Source organism: Leopardus geoffroyi, chromosome E1, assembly GCF_018350155.1.
Source record: "Leopardus geoffroyi isolate Oge1 chromosome E1, O.geoffroyi_Oge1_pat1.0, whole genome shotgun sequence".
In the NCBI taxonomy this organism is placed as follows: Eukaryota; Metazoa; Chordata; class Mammalia; order Carnivora; family Felidae; genus Leopardus; species Leopardus geoffroyi.
In genome coordinates this window covers 37023417-37049548 of record NC_059330.1, presented here as the reverse complement: position 1 = coordinate 37049548, position 26132 = coordinate 37023417, and the positions used below count along the sequence as shown (strand labels likewise).

Genomic DNA, 26132 nt, shown 5'->3' with positions numbered 1-26132 from the left:
TTGAGAGAACATATGTAGTAAATGGGGAACTGGGGTTTATTCTCATGTTCTCAACCACCTTGCTTTGCTGCCTCTTCAAGACACAGATAACCTGAGCACTAGGTACAGACAACAGGGACAAGAACGGGGCTGTGCACACATAAGACCTCCTCAAAGCACTTCCTTGGCCCTTATCTGGGACTTGAGGTGCAAGACACACTGTGGTTGCTCACCGGGGTCTGAAAAGGAACTCTCCAACGTGCTGACTCCAAGGACTTGCTTCTAGCCCTGTCTCATTTCAGAGTCAGCACGTAAGGAAAAATAACCAAGTATGCAGCCAGAAGAAGTCTGAGAAGCCAACCAGAGAGCAGCAGGCCTGGGTTCCAGAGGGGATTCTGCCCAGCAAGATAACTGCAAGCCTCCTTCTCTGCCTGAGTTTTTGTTTTCTCTCAGGCTATCCTTTTGTCCTTTGTTTGGAGGTGGCAAGAATGCTCGGAACCAGCACTTTGGATACCACTGCAAAAAGAAATCTGACACTGTCACACACTGCAAGGAACCAAATAGGAAGTTTATTTATGCTTTTCAAATCAGCTGAAACAACTAGCAACTTCCTCCTCCAAAGGTTTCCTTTTCTCTCACCTTCTCTGTGACAAGCCTGTGGAGAGGGCAGGTGTGGATGTGGGGACACGTTTAGAGGTGGGGTGAAAACAAAATGAAGGTGGGAGAAAGTACAAGGGAAGGTTAGCAACAGATCTGCTGACTCCGCCTCTTCCCACTCATCTTGCTGGCGGTTTGCAGTGACTGCAAGGTGTCAGAGGCTTGGGTCCGTTCAGTCAAGAGAAGAGTCCATGGTGTTGGTGGGGTGTCTGGGGAGGGGGGCCGGATAGGAACTCCTGATGAGCAGTCTCTTCAAAAAGGCAGGGTAGAGACAAGGATATGTGTCCTAAAGGAGGAAAAATATAGAAATTTGCTTTTATGATATGCAAAATAAAGAGGGTATAAAAGGGCACAGAGTAAAAAGTGTCTCCCTCCTACCCACAGTCATGCACTTTCTCTGTCTTTGGAGGCAACCAGTGTTATTGTCTCTGTCCTTCCAGAGATATCTTCTACACATAGAGGCAATTGGAGACTACCCCTGCCCCCCCTTTAAAAAAATTTTTTTTAATGTTTATTTTTGACAGAGACAGAGACAGAGCATGAGCTGGGGAAGGGCAGAGAGAGAGGGAGACAGAATCTGAAGCAGGCTCCAGGCTCTGAGCTGGCAGCACAGAGCCTGATGTGCGGGGCTCAAACCCACAAGCCGTAAGATCATGACCTGAGCTGAAGCCAGACGCTCAACCAACTGAGCCACCCAGGCGCCCCTCCTCCTGCCCCCTTTAAAAAAATCTCTAGGGGTGTCCAGGTGGCTCAGTCGGTTAAGCGTCCGACTTCGGCTCAGGTCACGATCTCCCAGTTTGTGGGTTTGAGCCCTGCGTCTGGCTCTGTGCTGACAGCTCAGAGCCTGGAGCCTGCTTCTGATTCTGTGTCTCCCTCTCTGTCTTCCCCTTCCCTGCTCACGCTCTCTCTGTCTTTCTCAAAAAAATCAATAACATTAAAAACAATTAAAAATAAATAAAAAGTTTTCTCCACACCCAACGTGGGGCTCAAACTCATGACCCTGAGATCAAGAGTCGCGTGCTGTACCTACTGAGCCAGCCAGATGCCCCTGGAGACTCCCTTTTTACACAAATGGAACAAATTAGTCTACCCTACTTTGCTGCTTTTTTTTTTACCCCCTTACCAACATTAGTGTAGAGAGCTTCCATTTCTTTTTTACTGTTGCATAGTATTTAATTCTATGAATGTGCTACAGTTACTTGGCTAGGTCTCTCCCAGACATTTAGGGCATTTCTGGTGGTTTGCTATTACAGACCACGTGTGTGTGTGTGTGTGTGTGTGTGTGTGTGTGTGTGTGTGTGTATTTTAAGATTTTATTTTTAAGTAATCTCTACACCTGATGTGAGGCTTGAACTCACAACCCCGAGATCAAGAGTCACATGCTGAACCGACTGGGCCAGCCAGGTGCCTCATGTGTATATCCTTTTGTGCGTGTGCAAATGTAGCTATAGGATTAACTTCTAGATGTAGAATTGTTGAGTCAGAGAGAATGAGGAGATAAACGACACTGTCATTAAATAAATGACAAAGCAAAGTAGAGTGAATCTGTTTAGATTTGACAGCAAAAGCCCAACTCTTCTGCATTCGTGGCCAGGAAATGAAGTCCTCAGCAGGAAAGTCATACAGTCAAACCTTGAGTGACAGGCCTGGGCTGGTGCTTTACGGTTGTACAAGGGCATCGCAGAGTAAGATCTATACTTATGTATCTCCCTAAATGAATCCATGCAGCCGCTGCTGCATACTAGAGTGGCCCTGGTCTGGAAGGTTCCAAGGACAGTCTGTGTGTCACTGTCACACAAGCTCCCACTTTAGGCCGGAAGATGGAGCTCGCGACACCATGCTAGCGTGGGTACCCTCCAGGGCCATCCTAAGTCTAAACAAAAGCCACGAGGTTCCAAAGCAACTCCTACTGCTACCCCGCCCAAAGCAAGCACTCACTCCACTGTTTTAAATATGATGTGGTTCTTGCTCATAAAACACAAGCCATGTTCTTTATTACCTAAAAGTTAATTTGATTATGTTTCATGGGAATCCTCATACTGGAGTCCTAGTCTTGGCCAGTCATATTGTAATACGTGGGCATTTGGGGGAAATGGTGCTCTGGATTTGGGAACAGGGGGTAAAGAAACCCAGACCCAGTCTTGTGGCAGAAATTCCTAGTTGTTCCCCAATATGCATTCTCCCCTTTTAATTTATTAACAAATCCTCTCCCCACTTCACTTTTAAGCTGGACACAGGTTCTACCTAGAATAAGTCTTATCTGTCCAACTTCTGGCCAATGGAATGCAAGCAGGGGTGTGTGCGGCATCTGTGAAATGTCCTTAAAACAAGCGGTTGTGCCCTTCTTTCATTTTATCTTTCCTGCTGGGCAGGGTACAGACATGATAGCTGGAGCTGCGGCATTCGTCTTGGGCCGTGAGGTAAGCTTTAGAATGCTGGCCACACACAAGAGGAGCAAAAAAAGAAGATATCTGGGACCTGATACCTTGGATCATTAACCTCCAGATTTTTGCAGAAGAGAAAAATAAAATTTCTATGTCAATGAAATCATGAAGAAAAGCCACTTCACTGGCAATTCTTATTCTTCCCAGAGAAATGACGGCATGGCCAACAGACTTCTCGGCAATAGTTCTGATACCTGGGTTTCATCTTTCTTCCGTCTCAAAGGCAGTGGTGAGATACTCCTTTGGAACAATCCCAATGAGGCTGTTCAGTTCTCCTACCCACCAGCCATACATGTTATACTCCTGAAACAGGAAAAGAGGATGGTTTCAGCTGGAATTTGGTCACGTTTCTGTTCATCTTTTATAGTGATTGCATGGGACACAATGTTGCGTGATTTCTTTGTCGACACTATCAATCTGACTTGTGCTGGCACCATGGACCCTTCTTGGGTCCATGATGGGATTATTATCCCATCAGGGATTATCCTCTGATGGGATTATTAAATTTAAAAAAATCATCTAGAGAAAGAAAGCAAACCCTTCATTTTGTTATCTTCCTGTTAACAATGTAAACCTCGTATAGGAAATGCCATTGCATTGTAAAGAGCATGTCTTTTACGAAGCAGAGTGGATTGGCTTCTTCTGAGAAAGTCGGGCACGTCCGAAATGCCAGAGCACTAAAGATATTCAGGGAATCAGGTCACAGTTCAAATCAATAATATTTACCACGCATCTTCCATGTGCAAAGTGCTGTTTGAGTTCCCATGAGGTATGTAATGATGGATCAGAGCGTTGCTTGCTCCCCAGGAGCTTATAGCATATAGAGTAATGGGCTTTGGAGTCAGACAGACTGGGATCTAATCCCCACTTGGTCATTTTGTAGCCATGTGACCTTATGTTCTCCTAGTTTACACTTCCTCTTCTGTAAGAGCAGGGATAATATCTCTCCCCTCTTGTTGTGGGAGTATAATCGTCTGATACATAGTAGGTGCTCTAAACATTAGATTCTTCTCCAGGAAGAGGTGGGAGGTTGATAGGTACCTCAGTAATGACAGGCAGGACATAAGGGCTCCAGAGAGGGGCAAATAAGAGAGGGAATGAAAGGGTTTAAGAGAAGGGGCAGTCACAGGGCTGGGAGTGGAGCATCTTGAATACAGAAGAGCTTCTCCAAAAGCACAGTGGGTGTTAAACATTATGGGAGTACTTCTGAAAGCACCAGAAAATATTTTCTTTCTTTTGATGGAAGTAAAATTTAGGAATATATAGGCAATATCTTGTATTCTGGTTCAGCTGGCTTTGGGGTACCGTGAAGCTACCTGTCTGCTTTTTGCACCCTTGGCTGTTGAATTCTACTAGGAAAAGAAACGAAAAGAAAGAAAGAAAACCAGGTGGGTGACACAATAAAATTCCAGGATAACTGGGCATCTTTCTGTTTCTTTTTTGATGGAGTATCTCCCCACCTCCACCTCTGCCTCCCCCCTTTTTCAGCGGATGACCTTTTTTCCACCTTCAAAAAGGAAAGAGAACCTGTCAGATGTGTCAACTTTCAGCCACCAAAGAGGAACTAACCTGTACTGACAACCATCCCTCTTTACCATTGAAGTGGAGGACGTATCCCTCCTCTGGTTTAAAGAGTCTCTCCCCACGTGTGCTTGGGTTTAAGACTATCCCTCGCTACGTGCCGTTGTAACTCTTCCACTTTCTTTATTTCTCAGAGATGAGATTCTGTGGAGTCCGACCTCGGCCCTATTGTAAATGGCTCCTTCCATCAGCACAAAATGTGTTCAAGTTTCTTTTGTCGTTGAAAACACTTATTTTTTAATATTTTTAAAAGCTGAGTTTTCTTTATCCTTTTAAAAAATATTCATTTATTTATTTTTGAGAGAGAGAAAGAGAGAGTGAGAGCGAGAGAGGCAGAAGGAGGGGCGGAGAGAGAGGGAGACAGAGAATTCCAAGCAAGCTCCACGCTGTCAGCACAGACAGCGTGGGGCCCGAACTCACAAACCATGAGATCATGACCCAAGCTGAAATCAAGAGTCAGAGGCCCAATCGACTGAGCCACCCAGGCCCCCCTGAAAACACTTATTAAATAGTTCCCACCACATGTCCACTTCCCATTTCTTTTTTTTTCTTTTTAAAAAAAAATTTTTTTTTTCAACGTTTATTTATTTTTGGGACAGAGAGAGAGCATGAACGGGGGAGGGGCAGAGAGAGAGGGAGACACAGACTCGGAAACAGGCTCCAGGCTCTGAGCCATCAGCCCAGAGCCCGACGCGGGGCTCGAACTCACAGACCGCGAGATCGTGACCTGGCTGAAGTCGGACGCTTAACCGACTGCGCCACCCAGGCGCCCCTTTCTTTTTTTTTTAAACATTTATTTATTTTTGAGATAGAGACACAGAGTGTGAGCAGGGGAGGGGGAAGAAATAGAGTGGGGGAAACACAGAATCCGAAGCAGGCTCCAGGTTCTGAGTTGTCAGCACAGAGCCCCACACGGGGCTCAAGCCCACAAACTGCGAGATCATGACCTGAGCTGAAGTCGGACGCCTAACCGACTGAGCCACCCAGGTGCCCCATCAACTTCCCATTTCTAGTAGCCTATGCCAACTGCTAATTCACAGTCAAACTTACTGAAAGGGTTTACTTCCCTTTCTACCCCAAGTTCTTGCTTTCTATTCCATCTCCAAGCCACTCTTCTCAGGCTTCTGCTTCTATCACTCCACTTACACATTTTGTCCGTGGTCGCCTACAACCTCCTTAATTTCTCAGACTGGATGGTACTTCTCAGTCCTTAACTTACTTGATCTTTCAGCAGTCCTGGCACCATGGACCCTTCTTGAGGCATTTTCTTCTCTTAGTTTCTATGATAATTACACTCTCCTGGCTTCCCTCTTACCTCTGGTTGCTTCTTCTCGTTCTCCTTTGCAAGCTCATCTTTCTCTACCCCTCCTTTTAATATGGTTGTTTCCAGGGTTCTGTCCTGGCCCTCTCCTGACTTAACTGCACTTTCCCTGAGCAACCTTATATACGTCCATGCTTGAGCTGCCACGTAAATGACTCACAACAATAGCTCCAGCCCAGATCTAAGTGTTGGCTCCTAATACCCAACTGCATATCTATTAAGCTGCTAAAACTCAACATATCCTAAATGTAACCCCTCATCCTGCTTCTATCTCCATTCCCACCCCCAAACTATCTTTACTTCCTGTGTCCTCTATCTCAGTGAGTGGTAGCACCATGCACTCAGTTAATTAAGCCAGAAAACCAAGAGTCATTTCCAATTTCACCCCCCTCTTCCAGTCAGTCCTTGAGTTCTGCAGATTCTTTTCAAAGCATTACTGGAATCCATGCACTTCTCTCCATTCCCGTTGCCGATACCCTAGTCATGTCACTGTCATCTTTCATGAGGACTACCGAAACAACCCCCCACACTGGTTTCTGTATCTCCGTTCTTGCCCCTCCAATCTTGTCTTCAAGACAAGATTGGTCCCATCGACAGCTCAGCATTGCCGTGCACCCCCTAAATCCAGTGGACCCTTAGTAAAACAGACTTTGTCTCACTATTCCCATGGGCCACAGGCTCTCTTATCTTGGAGCCTGTCCTCTGTCTGTTTAGCCTCTCCTGCCCTCCTCCCTGTCATGGGGCTCCCTCCTAAGCAGCCTTCAGATCTCAATTCCTGGGTTGCTCTAGACTCTCTAGAAGCCTCTCTTTGAAACTCTCTGTGTGGGGGTCCCAGCTCTGTGGTCCACAGTACTGTGCCCTGTGCTTCCCCGGAAATGAGTTCATCACCCTGCCTTGTATCAGTCTGCCTTTGTCTCAGAGCCAGTCACTAGCTGGAAAGTTCTGTGAGAGCTGGGACCTTGTTGGTTTTGTTTGCTGTTGCACTCCCAGCACTCAGCATGGTACCCGGCACAGAATGGGGCCAAAAAATACTTGTTCAATGAGGTTATGAAGAAATGAGGGGAGCATTGGGACTTATTCTTTCAGTTGAGCAGATTTAGTTACAACTAACTCCAAGATATTCCCCTGGTGATTAGACTGGTTGTGGCAGGAAGAGAGCAACGGCCTTTGGAGACACCTTCCCCAAATGGCTCCTTAAATACCATGAGGAGAGTCTCAAATGCCATAACAAGTGAGACTGAGTTGATCCTAAGAAGAACAGGGAATTAGCTTTTGAAAACCAGTCTTTTTAAAAAAATTTTTTCTAATGTTTATTTTTGAGAGAAAGAGAGACACACACACAGAGACAGAGAGAGACAGAATATGAGTGGGGGAGGGGCAGAGAGCAAAGGAGACACAGCATCTGAAGCAGGCTCCGAGCTGTCAGCACAGAGCCTGATGCGGGGCTTGAACTCACAAACCATGAGATCATGACCTGAGCTTAAGTTGGACGCTCAACCGATTGAGCCACCCGGGCGCCCCTGAAAGCCAGTTTTAAATAAATGAATGTGTCTACCACCCAGCACGCCGTCTCCCCACGCCTTCTCATTCCCTTCGTCCCCCAGGCCAGCTTCTCCCTACTGTCCGCGCTGCCTTGTGGGAAATTACCCAGAGCTCCTTAGCCTCTGCCTGTCAGGACAATTTAAGCTCCTCTCCGTACAAGTTATGTTACTGTCCATTTTCCAACACTAAAGTTAGGGCAGTTTCTGCCTGATGTTTTCTTGTAGTGTTGCCTTTTGTTTAGCGTGTTGCTGGAACACCATTTCCAATAAAGCCTTGCTGTGAAGGGGAACACATTCTGTCTTCCTCTCTCACTGTTACTCACAAAAACCCTAGCTTTACTCTTCCGCCTCCTCACAGGCAGAGGGTGGGCACAATGTTGTTTGACAGTCTTCTGCTCGAAGTCAACTTTCTGAAACATGTGTGAAGTGTGGTCTTCCACCTGCCACATGGTGTCGTCTTCATCACCTGAGGGGCTCAGATCGGGCATTCCCTTCCTAGGGACGGGTCAAGACACCTGACTCTGACTCCTGCTTCGTCGCATCCGCCTTTGGCCATAATGCCAAGAGCAGGGACTAAGCCTTGGGAAGGCGCTCTCTGCCAGCTCGAAGAGGGTGCAAACCGGGAGCAGATGAGCCTCAGCAGGACACCTGCTAAGGCCAGGCTCCCAGTCGGCGGGCTCTTGCTCGAGGGGAGCACTGACCCTGCCGACCGCAGATGTAGTAGCCTTACCACAGCGGTGAGACCCGCAATGAGTGAAATCAACTCTTTGCCCTTCAAAACAAAAGAGCAGGCAGAGCGTAAGGAGGATGGCACCATCTCAGAGACCATAAGCCTCCTGCTGTGGGAGCCTAGGAGCTTAATCAAAGCACCTACAGGTCTTGGGATCTGACTGGTTTTTCCAGATTTCATCCCTTGGTTGGAGACGCAAAAAGGGCTGCAGGGCCTGAGATGTTTAAAGCATGAATGGAAAATTTCTAGCCTTCTCTTCCGCTACCACCCCCCATGCATTGCCCCAGCCCAGTCTGAACACCACGAGGTATTTTAAAATAATTTCTACTTTGATGAATTGCTGGGGAGTCCACAATTGCTCATAATCAAAGGGAGAAAAATGCAGATGAGATCCGGCCGAGAACTATCACCACCAAACGTTCATTTCACTGCACAGTGCCAAAAAGAATTAAAACAACATTAAACTCACAGCAATCATGTTTAAGCCCTCGTTTCCAAGTGCCAAATTGCACCACTCTGGATCATACAGATGTTCGTTAATTATGCTAATTTTTATTAAACTATTAAAATGGAGAGAGTACTGGCTCAGCCAGGCAGACCCCGGCTCTGAATGAACTCTGCTCTTGTCTAGAGGTGCTAATTTACTGCATTTTTATGAAGTTGCTGATCCTTGGATTTTAGTTTTGAGATGGGAGAGAGAACTGAATTCTTGGGATCAATGTTTTCAATGAAGTTTGACTTCTTGTGCCCAGATGTTTTGAAAAACCAGAAAAAGTGCTGAGATGCTCCCGGGAGACCTAAAATCCTCAACGCGGAAGTGTTTCTACCTCCAAGGTGGGGATATGTGGCCATGATGTTAAGGAATCAGAACTGTACAGGCTCCTCAGTCCTTAACTCTATATACATCATGTATGGTAGAGCTAAGAGGTTAATTACACAAAATTGTTAACTGAAGATGCTTTAGATAAGAATATAAAAAGCTGTTTTTTTTTTTAAAGAGGAAACAAGCCCTTAACATAGGCACTTGCTTGTCCTCACAAAGTCTTTTTAGAAGCTTTTCACTCAAAAATAGTACGACGTGTGGTTTGTTCTCATCATTATTATCTTGAGGCTTGATTAAATACCCGTTTCCCTCAACACCAACCCTGTCCCACCTCCTTGAACTCCCCAAATGAAGGGATCTTAAAAGTAAAGGTTGGTTATTTGGACTCCCTTATCTGGCTGGACAAGCTATTGGCCTAGATGAGCAGAACATTGAGTGAACTTGAAATAGACACAGCGCTCACCATCAGCAACAATCAGAAGTGTTTATGGGGGATTGCACACTGCCATAAAAGGATTTATGCTGCTAATCTCCATCAACAAGGAAAAAAAACCCAACCCTACCAAACCTGCCATAAAAAGAACAGCAAATTCTATAAACAAAAAGCAGTATGGCCACCAACCACGGGCACGTTGCACAGCTTGACTCTGCCTCCAGTGGTTTCCTATTGCTGTTTATGGTTTCAAGACTATCATGGACCTCCTCAGCGCTCCTCCTGTCACAGGGCCCTGAGTCCCTGTGTGGTGCTGCAAATACCCTGTCAGTAGGTGTCAGGGGATATCAGGGGGAAAACCAGCAGGCGCCTATCATAAGCCTTAAAAGAGATTAAATACCCCTACTCCATGATTGCTACATTTTAATTTCTCTCCTCCCTGCTGGTTCCTATTTGTATAAGCTCTTCCATGGCTCCCCTGGAGTAGCACAGACATGACCTGGAATGACCATCCTGTCTTGGGATAAGAATTCAATTTCTAGGCTCAGTGAATCCTAGGCTGTTCCGACAAAAGGAAAGCACCACCCTCTAGGGCACAGATTCTTAAAATGGAGTCTGCGAACCCCTGGCCTGTCCATGGATGGACACGAAGGGATCTTTGAGTTCCTTGAAATTGGTGTAAAATTGTGTGTGCACGTGTACATGTGTCTTGTCCCTGGGGTGAGGTCCAGAACTTCTGTCAGATGCTCGAAGGGTTTGTGAACCCTCTACAGTTTATGAACCAGTGCTCTTGGGGGAAAATACAATGATCTCTCTGGCCTGGATCCGCACTTTGGCCCAGTGTGGCCATCTCCATCCACCCTCTCCCCAGCCTCCGCGTTTAAAAACACAGCGAAAGGAAATCAGGAATCCTCGTTCCTGCCATGCTGGCTTTCCTAGGCTTCAGCCTTCTAGCTGCAGAAGAGTCTGCTCCTTCTTCTAAGGCTGACCAGGCTTGCTCATTCCTTCTAAGGCACCGTCTTTCTCTCTCTTTTTTCTTTTATTATTGACATATACTTGATGTACAATGTTATATTACTTTCAGGTGTACCACTAAGGCCCCATCCCTTTAACTGTGACTTAAAAGTTGTGCTGTCTTCTCATGGCTCTTGTTCAAAGCCACATGATGGCTTTGGGAACAAGCCGCTTGACACTGTCTACCCTGAGAATGCTCCTAACAGAGATGTTCTCTGTTCACCCTGAATTGGGCTTCGATAAGCCTCCATGGAACAAGATTCCCGGAAAATGTCTCACATTTTGTTCTTTTAACCATCAAAGTTCACTGTATCAGCGCTTGTAAATAAGAGGATTCCTCTTCAAGAGAACAATCAGTCAGCTCCTGACATGAGAGATCGATAGGTGCCCGATATATGTATGGGAAGGGCCAATGAATCACAGAATTATTGGTTTATGATTGCTTATTTCTTTTATCAGTGGTTCTGCATCTGACATCATCATAAGTAAGGATGGGAAATTCGAATTCCTAAGCAGAGTAGATTGTAATATCCCATGGTCAGCCAAAAACATCGTATTTTTACTCTTGGGTTGGCCCTCAGTTTCTCTACTCCTTAAATCCAGCTTTGGAAATTTAATGCTTTCTGAGGATGTCATAAATTATTAAATAAATTGAGGGCTCTAACTCAGCGCCCTTCCAACTGCTGAGGAGAGCAAGGCGGGGGAAAGGGATCGTTCACCAAAGACAAGCAGGTGCCTGCTTTGCAGCATAAGAGGTTTTGTGGAGACATTTTGCAGAAGGAAAAAGGAAGTGGTCAGTCAGGTGGACGGTGGGTTCGTGATGTTGGAAGCTGTCAGAGGACTGACTGGAGCGCTCAGCGCTCCGCTGAAACCTTGGGTAGCTTGGCTGCCTCCCTGGGCTGTTTCAAACCATGGTTTAAGTTCTTGGCAGTCACTTTCTCTTTTTTCCATTATTCAGGGTTTTGGTCTATAAATCAGAATAAGAATGAATTGTTAAATTTGTCTCATTTGAACCAGTTTTATTTATTATTACATTTCAGGGAACTTGCTAACCTGGAGGTTGATGGGCCTGGACTGGGGAGGAGGGAAAGGTATGTGACAGTGTGAGAAAGGGGGCCCGGAAAGGTTGGGTGGTCAGCAACAGCAGGTGGGGGGGGGGGCGCATGGTGACAACTGTACAGCTAAGAGTTGGTGTTCTGGGGAGGACTGTGTCAGCTAGATGGAGGGTCCAAGAGCCGTGGAAGGCAAAGGGGGAAATTCAGCCTCAAGTCTGGAGCTCATGTCCTAAAACCGGGTGTGAGTGGATAATGATCACGTCGAGGCCAGGCTGGTATGCAGGACCCGCGCACAGACCGGACATTGTTGGTGATGACGGTGTGTGCAAAACACAGACTGTGCACGGCAGAAAAATCGTAAGCCGTGAAGGAAAGAGGGAAGGCGGGAAGAGAAATGAGAGGAAGACACACACGACTTGAACTTTGCCTGAAAGAGAGAGGAAGGATAAAGGGAAGGTAAACACTCCGCAGATGGGAGCAAACAAGGCGCCAAGTGCAGAATTCAGGAACAATAGAGACGGCAGCATTTCGGCGCTGATAGAATTGTGATACCATGTGAGACCGGCGTATTAATATGTATTCCATAAACTGTGCGGCTCGCAGCTCTGCACCGCTCTGTTTTGCTCTGACCGCAGTACCAGCCTCAGGCACCACAACACAATTTGGAAACAATGTGACGGAAATGTTTAATCTGCTCGGCCCATCTGTGCTGCGTATTTCTCCAGATCTCCCTGAGAGAGGCGCCTTGAATCTCCACATTGCCTTTAATATTCTCCTAAATCACCTCCCCACTGCACTTCAAGGGCCATTGCTACAATATCACAGGTTCATCTAAAGTGCAATGGGGAGGGGGGGGGCGGGGGGAGAGGCGCAGGCCAGGATATTTTTTATTTTAAAATAATTTCCAGAGATCGTCTTTTCTGCTTCCTTAAAAAAAAAAAAAAAAAAGAAAAAGAAGAAGAAACGTTATTCTACGATTGCCGTAAGGTTATTGAGGTTGTTTGGTACAAAACAGGGTAGGATAGAGTGGAATCATTCTCCAAAGAATTATTTTTATTAATCTCGATTCCCTCAATTGGACTTGGAAGGGGGGCGAGCAGATGCTTGTTTTCTCTTATCTCTTCTTCTCGCACCTTGCGAGGGTGATGTGCTCATTTGGGGCTGGTGCCTTCTCTGCTTTATGCTTAACTCTGCCCTGCTCCACACAAAGCCATCTTGTTCAGGATAGGTATGCTCTCGGTCCCTGGTCAACTACATGCCCTCACCAGAAAGGGACGCGGTCTGTATTATTAATTTCAGCTTAAAACCTTAGGTTTTCTCTCTTAAAGTACAGATGTTGAGCATCAGATTTCTGCCTTTCCCCCACTTGATTCTGCCAGATTCAGTGACTTGGGCGAGGATGTAGGAAGCTGGGGTAGGTTTCGGAGAAAGAGGGGATGATAAGTCACCATGTTCCAGACCTTAGACAAATGAAAGAGAGTTGCACATCACCAAGAAAATTAGGATTCCTTTTGCTTTGTGAATTAAAGAAATGAATAATTTAATCCTCAAGATTGTTCCGGCGAGGGAAAGGCAACGTCCCAGTTGCGGAGCCCTACAGCCTGTCGGTGTGTTACATCATCTGCACACATAGGCGTTTCCATGACAACCGCTTATAGCTTCATTTCCTGGATCCCTCTAGGGGGTGTCACAGCCAGATCCACCTGCTTTTCACCCTACCCTCGGTGGGGTCATGGTAAGGTCGCCAGAATAAATGAACGCGGGTACTAATGATCTGTTTACTGCTGTTTATGCTCTGTGTGTGTCAGGGGCACGCACATTTAGAGAGCTCATTATGGTTGCAATTAGAATGCACCATCGCTAGATATTTAACTCCTTTTTCTTTTAAATTAGCATTTTAATAACATTCTTTGAGCAGAGAAACAAAATGACCATTTTTCACGGACAAACTTCTAGCTGTAGGTGCAACTTTAATGGCAAAGTTGTGAAGGGGAAAGAAGGGAGGGGAAAAAAAAAAGGCCATTTTTACTACTTTCACCCTCCTCCTTACCAAAAGGATATTTTTATTTGCTTTCTAACACACTCAATTTCCTAAATTTGTTTTGAATCCAATTATTTTGGGTGGTTGAAAGTACCGCACTCTTGTTGGACGGAAATTAGCAGCGATTGAAATTAACTTTCTATGTGACCTGTGAAAGGGGCTAAAATAATTACAAGTGTGTATAAGAAACACTCTCTCCAAAAGACCTTTGCTGTAGGATCAGGCTGTGATCCGAGGATACCATTATTGGAATATCTTTACACAGCAATTGCAAGGGCTATTTTCTTTAAAAAGGTGATTGCAACGATTATTTCTGTTTTAAAATTCTTAGTATTGTCTTATAGAGGATAAATGATGACAAAAACTTGTCATTAGACGGAGGATAAATAAGCAGCAGAAAGAATGAAAATAACAGCACGGCATCATTTGCCCTTTAAAAATGGTGAGGTCTTGAAGCACCAAAAAGCAAGACAGAGAGAGAACAGGAAAGATACAACGCAGAGACCTTGCCCGGCTCAGAATGTTCCATAAGGCACTGCGTTTTAGGAATCGGCCAGCACCTTTGCTAGGTGTTTACGGATGCTCTGTTTGTGGAAAGTACAGTGAAAAATAACAATTTGAATGTTTCGATTATCTTTCCCAGTCCGTTCCATTTTCGTTATTTATTTCCTATAAATCGGGACCTTGCTGAACATAATTCTACAGACAAGGAGGTGGATGGGACAGCCAATGTGAACGAGGAGATAGATGGTGGGTGCGTGTAAGATAGATGCTATGCGTTTATGAAAAGGAGCAGTATGTCTGCATGTGAACATTCACAAAGTAGAGCAAGCAAGCGTGTAAACTATAATGGGTATTTATAGGTGGGAAAAAAGGTGCAAGGAAGATTGTATGGGAACAAGCATACCGAGTCTGAAAAGGGGGTTGCTTTTTTCCTACCCTCTTGGAATCCACGTCCAAGTTCTGCTAAGATGTCCCATGCTTGCTGCGGCTCCAGTGAAAACTCAAGCCTTTCCATGACAACAGACGGGGGGCTCTCACAGCCAGAAGACTCAGGAGGTCAATAGTTGAAACGCAAGAGTTAGAAAGCGAGATCTTTATCGACATCAAAACAATCCCACTAAAAAACCCCAGAACGATAGGAGGAAAATATTTAAAGACACAGCAGGAAAAAAAAAAAAGAGCCTTTATAAAAATGCAGGTTTAAAAATGTTTATGCTGTTGTATCAGCCTAGTTGCACCTTAGAATCTGCCATTTCATAAATAAAATACGGATGGCATAGACTATAATTTGGTGATAGCTACCCCAGGACATATCTAGATGCACTTCTGTTATTTTAATTAAATACTGCATTATGGTTTGTGACAACTACATAGCTACAGCGTAAATGAATTCGGAATTAAAGTGTTACTTAGGCATCCAGTAATTTTTGTTTCATTCCTCAGTTTTACAAAGCAAATAGCTATAAAATCAAGATGTTTGTTCATTTACAGATGGAGCAGGATGGTTGTTGCTGGGTTTTTTTTTTCCCCCCTCCTTAATCCTCATGCACAGAAAGAAGACAGAGCTCAGAGTCTGGCTCCCAACACTCATAGCTTATGAGCCACATCACAAAGAAAAACACATCCTCTTGACTATAATGTGAAATGCTGAATATTAATTGCTGGTATTATGCTTATCTTTCTAGCCGGGTTCTGTCTTTTAACAATTATTCTGATGGGCTGCAGTCTCGCACTGCCAGGAGATTTTTCTCCTTTGTTTAACAGTTAAAAACCTATTTGATTTGATTTTATTAAAAAAGAATCTTAAAGTTCACAATGTTCCTTGGAAGTTTTAGTATCTGGAATTCTTCCCAAATACAGAATATTAGTGGGAATAGTGGCAACAGAGAAACTGCCAAAGATTTTTGCTAAAAAAAAAAAGTATATTTCTGCATCTAAATGAAAAAAAAATATTTTTCATTCTGGCAATATTAATGTTTCCTTAATGAAACTGGAGAGGGCATTACAATTTGATATAATCAATTGGTTAGTTTAAATGTCACTTCACTAGCAAAATCATGAGAAAGGTTCAGAGTATTCTCATCTAACAGGCACAGAATTTTCACTCAAAATTAATATGGTAGAGTAAAAGGATTTTTGCTCAAATCTGAGGATTTAATTGTATCTTTAATGTGTCATATGTCAAGAAGAAAGTTTTTAAATAGCAAGTTTTCTGAAACCATTGTCTATTATTTCTCGTTTGAGGATCAATATAATCTTTTTATTAGCCCTTAAATACCATATGTCTGGCAGTGTCTGCTAATTCCAGCTTTTCTCTGTTCTCACCAATTGCCCCAAGCCCCCTCCCCCGCTAACTAATCCTATAAACTGCTTGGAAGTTACTGCCCTGTATGTTTGCAATGAGGTTATAATTGGCTTTTAATATTTTGCTAGTTGGGTGGGAGAGCTGGATCCATACACTACCAAGAAATGCTGGCAGGCAGAGGTTTGGGGAGGCTGAGCTCCTTTTGAGAAAATAATTACACAGAAACAAAGCTTTTGTGACTCCTTTTAAATAGAGCATCTCACCAAAATGTCATCCAGCCTCTTTGGCAGATTAGTGAGGAGTTTATTACTAAATCTCTGTCTAATAAACGTGCAGTTGACTCTGGAGGAGCCGCTTGTTATAATACTGGCAGTGGGAAATGGAGAGAATGTCACAGTTAAAGACACAAATTTTCCCCATAATATATTCGAATGGAAACCTCTGAATCCAATACTACATGGGCATATCTAATAAATTCACAATATTTCAGTCTCAACAGCCTTCACCGGTTAGTTTTAAAGATTTATGTGGTAAAAAATTACTCAGTGATGAATATGGTTTATTCTGTGCAGTATTGGAGGTATAAGGAATTAAACTACCGTCTTTAACAGTGAATTTATTATTACCTCTGTCAAAAGACGAAGCCTTTAACAGCATTTGTTATAAATTCACTGCAAAATAAATGGCTGGAATTTTTTTGCACTGGAGCTGGTAAAGCATCGGGCGATTCTGAGCATTAACCTAACCCTGCCATGGCTTATATGGTTCTAGGTAAACATTTCTGTCTGGGCCTCATAGTTAATTATCTGATTTGGGACTTTCCACCTGACTGAAAGGTGTGTGTGTGTGTGTGTGTGTGTGTGTGTGTGTGTAGAAAGTGACAGCTCCTGTCCAGGACAACAGTTTTAGAGTAAGGAGAGTAAAGTGGAAAATGCCAATCTTACTCTCTTTAAAAAAACGGGTTTTACAATAAATGGCCAGAGTTTGGAGGATAGGGTTGATATGCAATTGGGGCTCTTGTTAGGTTTGTATGCATGCATATGCACACACACACACACACACACACACACACACAGAGGCATCCTCTCCCTTTTGTCCTCTCTTGGAATGGGTGTCCCCTCATTTATAAAAATTACCTGGAAGGAATGAGGCTGCCAGGGTTTGTTCTAGACGATTGGTTCCTGTCTGGGGGAAAGGAATGGCCTCTACTGAATCTGACCGGTGTATGACCGTTGCCTTCCAGCTGACCCCAAATCCCATTCCCATCCTCCTGACTCTATAGACTCCCATTGGGGTTATTAATGAGAGAAAACACCACCACCATCATCATCTTCGTCATCACAGCACAGTGTGGACCTGCTTGTTAACATGAAATGGGGTGGTGGGGACAGGTTCTGCTTCTCTTTCGTATCATCATAAATAAGAAAAGATATTTTCCGATGGTATCCCCCTCACTCGCCCCCTTTGGTTGGGTCAGAGGTGAATAATTGCTCTTTGACAGGCATTGATCAGTTTCATCACACTGTTTGGGCAGCCTGTGCCCCAGGCCTATATTCTCCCCACTTACTACCCCTGCATTACCTCCCAAATAACCCGCCCATCCCCCCACTCAGCCAGGCTGAGGGTAATGGTGCCTGAGGAAGTCCTAAATGGACACTAGATGTCACCAAACACCTCCTTTCCCTCAGAGCCCTGAAATTTAAAAACCAAAAAAAAAAAAAAAAAAAAAAAAAGAAACCCAACCCTTCATTTAAAGCAATTGAAGGAATTAACTTCTCTGTTTTTATGAGGCTTGTTGTCACATTCAACTAAGCACACTTAGAAGAGCAAGTACGGCTGCATTCAGATAATTTTTACAACATACAAATCTCTTCTGGAGGAGAGGGGGTCAAGGGAGGGGAAAAGGTCTACTCTCTTTAAGTAGTCCTTTGAGGGAGTGGGTGGAGAACACGGGGCTTTAAAAACCCTATTATAACAGACATAACACAGTCCAGGTGTGCCAGGAACAGACCCGCTGCATCCAGATTACAAGGAGCTGGGTTTGGAGCTAGGATCCAGCCTAATTTTAAGTATCTTCAATCCCTCACTAGATGCTAAATGTCACTCAGGGCGACAAAGTCGGTCTATCCTCATCCTCATAAGGCCCAAAGCCTTTTGACAGCATCACGAGTGTGATGTTACACTTAACTTTGCCTGTAAGGCTCTCTGTTTCCATGTTAACAGCACTGGCAGAGAACACAACAAAAGCGTGGTGTGTTTGGTCCATGAGAACATCTTCCCACCCCAGCTAAGCCACCATATAAATATAAACCTTCCGTGGTACCCAGCTGGTTGCTCCAAGGCCGATCGCCATGGGGTTAAGTAGTTGGGCAAATCTTTGAGGGGTCTAAGGCCAAGAACTGAGGCACAGCACATAAGCCCCAGAGATGTAGCCTACTGACTCAGTTTACCTTAAATACAGGATCTCACTTAGGGACCTTGTCTCCTTTCTAGTCAATTGAGAAAGAGATTCTTTTTCTCTCTCTTTTTTTTTTATTTAAAAAAAAAATTTTTTTTTCAACGTTTATTTATTTATTTTTGGGACAGAGAGAGACAGAGCATGAACGGGGGAGGGGCAGAGAGAGAGGGAGACACAGAATGGGAAACAGGCTCCAGGCTCTGAGCCATCAGCCCAGAGCCTGACGCGGGGCTCAAACTCCTGGACCGCAAGATCGTGACCTGGCTGAAGTCGGACGCTTAACCGACTGCGCCACTCAGGCGCCCCTCTTTTTGTCTCTTTAATTTGCCCTTATCTGCTGGAGCATAGGAGGCTTAATTTTTTTTTTTTTTTTTTTTTTTTTTTAGATTTTATTTTTAAGTAATCTCCACACCCAACGTGGGGCTCAAACTCACAACCCTGAGATCAAGAGTCCTTCGCTCCACTGACTGAGCCAGCCAGGAGTCCCCAGGTGGGTTAATCTTTAAATGGGCGTTTACTGAAGTTCTCCCGCACAGCAGAACAAGCACCTTTAGTCCTTAAGAAAAAGGTTTCCCTAGTGAGAGACCTAGGAGCCAGTAGGAGAGTCACTTCTCTGAAAGTTGGGACTTGTGACTCATCTTATCCAAGTAGGGGCTTTGTACCTCCCTTTCTTCCACTTAAAATAAATGCCCATAGCAGTGCTGGTCCACAGAAGGGTCTTAGGGTCTGCAGATAAAAGGAACTAAGCCAGGGCACAGCGTTACTGCACGGAGGGTGATTCAGCACCTGCCCTGTCATGCCTGGTGCCCAGGCTGAATGGATTTTTGGAGTACACCTGTTGTTGAACCCCTGCCAAGTACTGATGGCCACTAACCCCCAAATCACTTTTCCCCGCTGTTGATGTTTGGAATGTCAGACAGGACTGAGCAGCAGCCGGCGTGTATTTCAAACACAGCAGATGGATTTTTATATTAGCTCCTATTTCATGTTCAGGCAGAGCGACCGCCACACTAAAACCGCAGCCTCAATGCTGCCGAGTTTGCTTCTGTGAGATTAATTCTGTGAAATTAATTGGGACAAGATTGAAAAGGAAATTAAAATGCAGCTGAGTGAACAGGCCTTTCAAACACCTTTTTCCTGCTCTATTCAAACTTGAATTCTGCGGTGGTCGCAGGCATCGTGGGAAGTAATTTACGAGAGGCAGGCTCTCCGGAGCCATCGGTTACGTATGAGGAGACCTGCACAAGCGCCACAATCTGGAGCCACTGAAGAGCGCTAAACACCCCGCTGTGGCCTGAGCTGCGTCCCTGCAGCGGGTGGAAACGGAGCTCAGTTCTTGGACCAGAAAAAGCTGTTCGGAATATATCCGGGCCCAGAGAACATCCGCTGGACGCACAGATCGGCTTCGTTATTAAAATCTCCCTTCAATATATTTTAAGACCCAAATTGGAACTCGGTGGATTAAGTGGGCACGAAACTGCATGGGGCCTAGGAATGGATGGCTGTGTTAGGGGAGGTCAGCAGGGCTGCTGCTGCCTGCGCCCCGTTGGTTACTGTTTCAGAGCTTGGATATGTGGCTCTGGCCTCTCATCCAACGAGAAGTCTGAACAATCCATCAATTTTGTCAGTGACACAATCTCTCAGACCAGGAAAGGCTACGTGGGTTTCCGTGTAGGGCTCTGCACTAGATGGCTTTCTACTTCCAAGTAAGGAGCCTTTGTGCTTTTGAGTGTCTCTATGAAGAGTTCTCGGTGGGACAGGCTACCTGGTTTTCCTCCCTCACTTCACCAATAATTTACTGAACGCCTAGTGTGTACCCCGTATTGACCCCAGCAGTTTACTTTCTTGTTAGCGGAAAAGAGATGAATGTAATAATAGTTGCCTTTTCCTAGATGCCAGGTACTTCTTGACACACACTCTCTAGGGCAAGCATCAGAACCCCTATGAACGGAAGTTATTCCCATTTTTACAGATGAGAAAGCTGAAGATAAGCAGGATTGAGTGACTTTGCTCAGGGTCATGTAAGTAACTCATCTGTTACTGACCAGCTTCCTTAAGAATAGGACAGGTGATGGGTATTTGGTATCTTTCTTGCCCAGCCAGTCATCGTCTCTGGAAATTTCATTTTAAAAAGGACAAATAGCTCTCTTTCTGGGATCATTCTTGCCTAAAGACCCTAACAGTCTCTCCCGGCCCTAGTGTTCTAGGATTCAAGGTTGCGTCATGTTTGGGCAACTACTAACAATAGCAGATGCCCAGGAATAAAGCCCCCACCCCACCCCACTTCCTCATCCAGGGTCCACTGCCTGTTCTTAGCCTGCTCCCACCGTATTTCTTTTCTTTTTTTAATATATCTTTTTTTTTTAAGTTTATTTATTTATTTTGAGAGAGAGAGAGAGAGAGAGAGAGCAAGCAGGGGAGGTGCAGAGAGGGAGGGAGAGAGAGGATCCCAAGCCGGCTCTGCGCTGCCGGCTCAGAGCCACACGCGGGGCTCAAACTCAGGAACTGTGAGAGCATGACCTGAGCCGAGACCAAGAGTTGGATGCTTAACTGACTGAGCCACCCAGGTGCCCCAACATATTTGTTTTATCATGCAAAGAGAGAGGGGAAAGCCAGAGGCATTTATGAGGGCCCAAAACAAAAGAGCTTATAATTGAAAATTTTAAATTCGTTTAATCTGAATACATAATTAAAGCTAAATGCATTTTTGTGTGGGATTTCTTTAGCAGTTTTGCGGGATCTGTCTCATCATGTTTACAACAGGAATGCTTGAGGTGGAAGGAAACTTAGAGGTCACCCAACACAACTGCCTCATTTTACAGGTGAGGAAACTGGTCGAGGCAAGCTGAGCTGTCCCAGTTGTGTCTTGTCTTATGTTTCTTGGGGGAAATAGACTTCTCCAGGTTCCTAAACCAGCAGGCCTTTCTTCCCTTAACAAAGGTTTTTCGGTCAGAGAGAAAAGTAACACGTAGATTTCTGGATACCATTTTTCTGGACTAACCTCGACTTGAGTCAGTTCTTTTCCTCCAGGTGTGAGAGGCAGGTTGCAGAGGATAACTGATTCCAACAAATCAAGCCGGTTGGGGTTAAAGTGGAATGAATTTAGGATTCATATGAGAAAAGAAAATTGCGGAGGTTAAGAGTTATTGAAGGTCTGAATAGACAAACAGCTAATGGTAGAGGGATCTCCTTTCCTATCTGTCTGAATTGTTTCATTTGTGCTTCTTAGAGGCAAGGGAATGGATTGGGTGGCCTTTTAAGGTTCCTTCCTGTCCAAGGACTGTTATTGAGTTAGGTGATATAATAAAGGTAAATCCAATCCGAAATGTTCCCCAAGCCAACGTTAAGTGGAATGAAGCTTTATGAGGGAAACTCCAGTTGAGTTTCTAGCTTCTCATTTCCTCCTCTGACATGCAGGGATTAACAACATGGAGAAGGGAGGCAGCTGGTGTGGCTTTTGGGGGGAGAAATGCGCTACAACAATGGTAAGGGATGAAAATAGACTTACAACCGTCCAAAAGATGGAGAAAGAAACCAGACAGAACCAGAACAGCGACGTATTCTCCCTGAATCAAACTTTGATATATTAACTTTCCGTGAGGGAGGAGGGGGAGGGGGACTGGTTAAAAAAACAGGTAGGGGAGGCTCCCCATGTTCTTTGGTATCTCTTAAAAATACAACAGCCGTGGTAACTGCAGACAGCTCTGTACTGCAGGGAAAGTCACCCCACAGCCCCTTCTAAATGGAGGAGAGGGACCCCCAGTGAGAAGCCATTAACAAAGGCAAAAAAGACATGCAAAACAAACAAAATAATCATGACCGAGAGAGAAGGCCAGCAGACAGTCTGGCTCTGTTCTCCCCCCTCCTCCTGCTGCAGGCACCTCAGACAATGTAAACAGTTAATTTGTTCACCTGCAGGCTCTGGGCAAACAGAGGCCTGGTCACACCTGAGTGGATAACTCGATTACCCCTGTAATGCCAGCGTGGTAATGTACACAAATTCTATTACAAGGCAAACCTTGCTTTCGGGCATTTGAAATACCAATCAGGCCAATGTCCACTCCCTTCTTTGCTTCCAATTTATTCTTGGTGTATTGGAGCTGCACCAGAATGGCACCAGGATAGCACTGAATTAGGGCTCTGGAAGAAATCACTAGAAGATTGTGATCTCAGTCAGCAGGGCCTGCAGGCTCCCTACTCTTCTGCAAAAGGTTGGGGTCTGAATTTGGTCCTCGTTCTAAGGGGACCGGTTGGAAACACTCAAAGGTACGTTAAGTCAGCCCAGTCTGTTTCCTAAGGCCCTTATGGTATATTTCAAATTGAGACAAACCCTTGGCCATTGATAGAATAAAGATAAGTGGCAAACAATGAGTTAAAAATACAACGGGTTTTCAATTTGCCTTTACGGAATCCACACACTAATTAAAGAGCAAGGTGTGTCTATTCCAAAAATGTGTTTGATTGACCTCATAAAGAACTTTTTAGGAAGTTATTTCAGGGACAGAACCTATTTCCTTAGCTCACGTATATAGAATATGTATAATCTTTCTTTATAAAGATGATGCTACTGATCCCTCAAACAGTAGCCCGTGAGTTCTGAATCTTCTTCACATTAGTGATGGATCTGCGATAATCTATCCTTTTACTTTTTCCTAATTCTTTTATGATCAACAACACTATCTGTGAGAGGGTTAGTTGGGGCTAGGGGTTAGTTAACTTTATGACTGAGGAAGAGAATAAAGTTAGCTGGCCCTTGTGGGGTTGGATTCACTATCTTGGCCTTATCAACACTTGCTCACACCAGTTGAGCCAACTAGCTCTGAACTCATCATTAGTATACCGCAGTCTTCTTTATCTGTAAATGACATAAAAATGTGGTTTACGGAGCCAGAATGTTTTCAAGAGTATTAATACAGTAATAAATTATGTACATAATGATGACCTTTTAAGCACCATAAGACCCTAAAAAGAATACATTTGATTGGCATAGTTTTAGTGTTATGTCTACTTTATTGCATTTTTAAATTTGAAAATTAGTTCCTGAACCTGAATTTTCAATTAAGCTTTTCCCTAACAATTATAAATCAGTGGGAATTTATGAGTGAGGGGGACGTATAATACACATGAGAGAAATGTATGACATGGAATGATTCTGTAGTTATGGTGACTACATCATCAAGAATGAAAAAATCGACTTTTGATCCAAGCCCCACACTCTATGTCCTTACCTTGCTCAGAATGTAGATGAGGTCACCCCGTTGGAAGGATAGTTCATCTGGCTGGTCACCATGGCAATCCCACAGGCCCTGGTAATAATTGGTATAGTCCACTGATCAAAGAGAGGAGAAATCAAAGTTAAAAGGACTCTGTCTTTTTCCATAGAGTCCACATTTTTGCTGCAAATGGAAACCAGAGTTCTGATATTGCCCCTAGGAAACCTAAGATTCAGAGGGGTTGGGATGAGATACAGCCAAACACTCAGCATGAGCAAAGGACTGTGGGAAAAGGAGATCATTAAGTAACATTAAATATTTACAGATCACCCTTAGTCAGATGCTATTCAACAATATGACAAATACATTCATTTATTAATAAAAGAAAATCAGGCAGGTAAGTTTTTGCTTGGTTTGTAAATAAGCAGTGCAGAGATTTCCTGCCAGATATTTTTTTGATCCAGGGCCTCTAAACTAGCCAGTGCTTCTCTTCAATGTGCATTTCAAAGAATGGGATAAATCTCCGACTTTTGCCCGTTTACTGAGAGGCTGAGTCAGCCCACATGCATCTGTATCACAGTCTCCCATGTGGGTCTCTTCTGTTACACGGGAAACTTCATCCTGGGCACTTCCCACCCAGGTACTATATGAGGTAATCCCCAATAAATACGGTTACGAAGAGCCCAGGCTTTAAGTGGAACCAAGGGGGTGTCTCATCCATTGCAACTAAATTCTGGGTGGGCTGGCCCTTTTCCAGCATCTCATTTGTAGACCCTGAACATGTCTGCCAAGATTTATCTGCAAACCCCCAGGGGGACAGAAACCAAAGTGATCTGCATTAAAAATGAAAGCAACTGAAGACGACACACCAAGCGTTTGAAGCAGCTGGGGAGATTTACTGGGCTTCTCAGCAAGACTAGATGGCAGTGATGCCACAGGACAGCCATTGATTCTTAGCAATGAAGAATCTGTATTGATCTTCTTCTACCCGGAAAGGTTAAACACTAGAGCACAAAGTGGGAGAGGATCTGGGGATTTGAATGGCAGGAGAGCTAATGCCCACCAGACCAGGGATGATGTGGCCGCACTACCGTTCCTTAGGATGCTATGCGTGAGTGCTGTCAGCAAGACACCCACCAAAAATGAGATTCTTATTGATGGCAGTCAGGAGTCCTGGCTTCTGATGAAAACCCAAGTGACTTTTGGGCACCCTATTAGCACCAGTTTCTACCTTTCCCTTCATTTGTTTTGACCCTCCCGGGAGGAAGGATAGTGCTGGTCCCTGAGGATGAGGACAGGTGGAGGAAAGCAGGTGGGCAGTGCGGGTGGGCGGAGGCCCTGGCTATGTTTGCTTCTTAAAACGCTCATTCCTCACTTACCAGCAGTTCAAACAACAAAGGCACAGGAGAACCAAATCCCTGTATGTCTAAGAACTTTAGTAGGGACCTTAAAGTGCGCAAAACTCGAGGAGGGACAGAGCTATGTAATTAAGGCTCGGATATTGCAAACAGAAGTAAAAATGTTAACCATATAGAAATCAGGCATGTTTCCCTTTACAAAGATGATTGTTTATATATGCAGTAGACGACAGAGGGCACAGCTACACTGGAAACCAGAGTTAAGAACGTGTTTGGAAGAAAAATACACTGCGAGAAAAATGCTAACTATTGGAAAGACAAGGCATGTGTTTTGGGGGATACCAGGGCATGGAATAATAGAGAAATATCAGTTCCTGAAGAATGAAAATAGTTTTCTCAGAGGATATATTAATGTGTTTTTTAGTCATAATGGAGTTGATTAATCACCTGAAGATTTGGAGAGAATTATAAATGAAAAGTATATTGACATCAATATTCTTCATGCATTTATATATTACAGAGAAAATGATTTTATAAGAAAAGGTTTTTATTTTTATTAAAACATTTTTTTAATCTTTATTTTTGAGAGAGAGAGAGAGACAGAGTGCAAGCGGGGGAGGAACAGAGAGGGAGACACAGAATCTGAAGCAGGAATCTGAAGCTGTCAGCACAGAGCCCAATGTGGGGCTTGAACTCACAGGCTGCGAGATCATGACCTGAGCTGAAGTCAGACGATTAAACCGACTGAGCCACCCAGGCACTGTCCCCGAACCCAATTTTTTTTAAACTTTATTCATTTTTGAGAGACAGAGAGAGCCAGAGTGCGAGTGAAGGAGGGGCAGAGAGAAGGAGACACAGAATCGGAAGCAGGCTCCAGGCTCTGAGCTATCAGCACAGAGCCCTACTTGGGGCTAGAGCCCACAAACCGTGAGTTCACGACCTGAGCCAAAGTTGGATGCTTAACCGACTGAGCCACCCAGCTGCCCCTATAAAAATAGATTTTTAAAACACAACTTGACATTTCTGAATGGTAAGAAGGCTAACAAAGTTGTCTTGGCTTTTTCTGGCCTAGCAGATGGTCACTGTGGGGTACTGTTCCCCATGTGCCTGGATATGGGATAACTCTTAACATTATGAGTACTTTTTGGGTATATATGTAAACATTGATATTGGACA

At 44.4% G+C, this 26132-nt stretch overlaps 1 protein-coding gene across 1 annotated transcript in view; it reads right to left on the bottom strand.

Moving 5' to 3' along the window:
- Nucleotides 1-809: 809 nt before the first annotated feature.
- The window catches only part of SKAP1 (src kinase associated phosphoprotein 1), a 280282-nt gene continuing 254959 nt past the window's right edge, over nucleotides 810-26132 (bottom strand). The window contains exons 11-13 of the mRNA XM_045488552.1: nucleotides 23614-23714; nucleotides 3275-3383; nucleotides 810-922 (exon numbers count right to left, since the gene is read on the bottom strand). Of these exons, the coding sequence (XP_045344508.1) occupies nucleotides 3282-3383; nucleotides 23614-23714 (203 nt within the window). The 3' untranslated portion in view covers nucleotides 810-922; nucleotides 3275-3281. The remainder of the gene's footprint in view (nucleotides 923-3274; nucleotides 3384-23613; nucleotides 23715-26132) is intronic.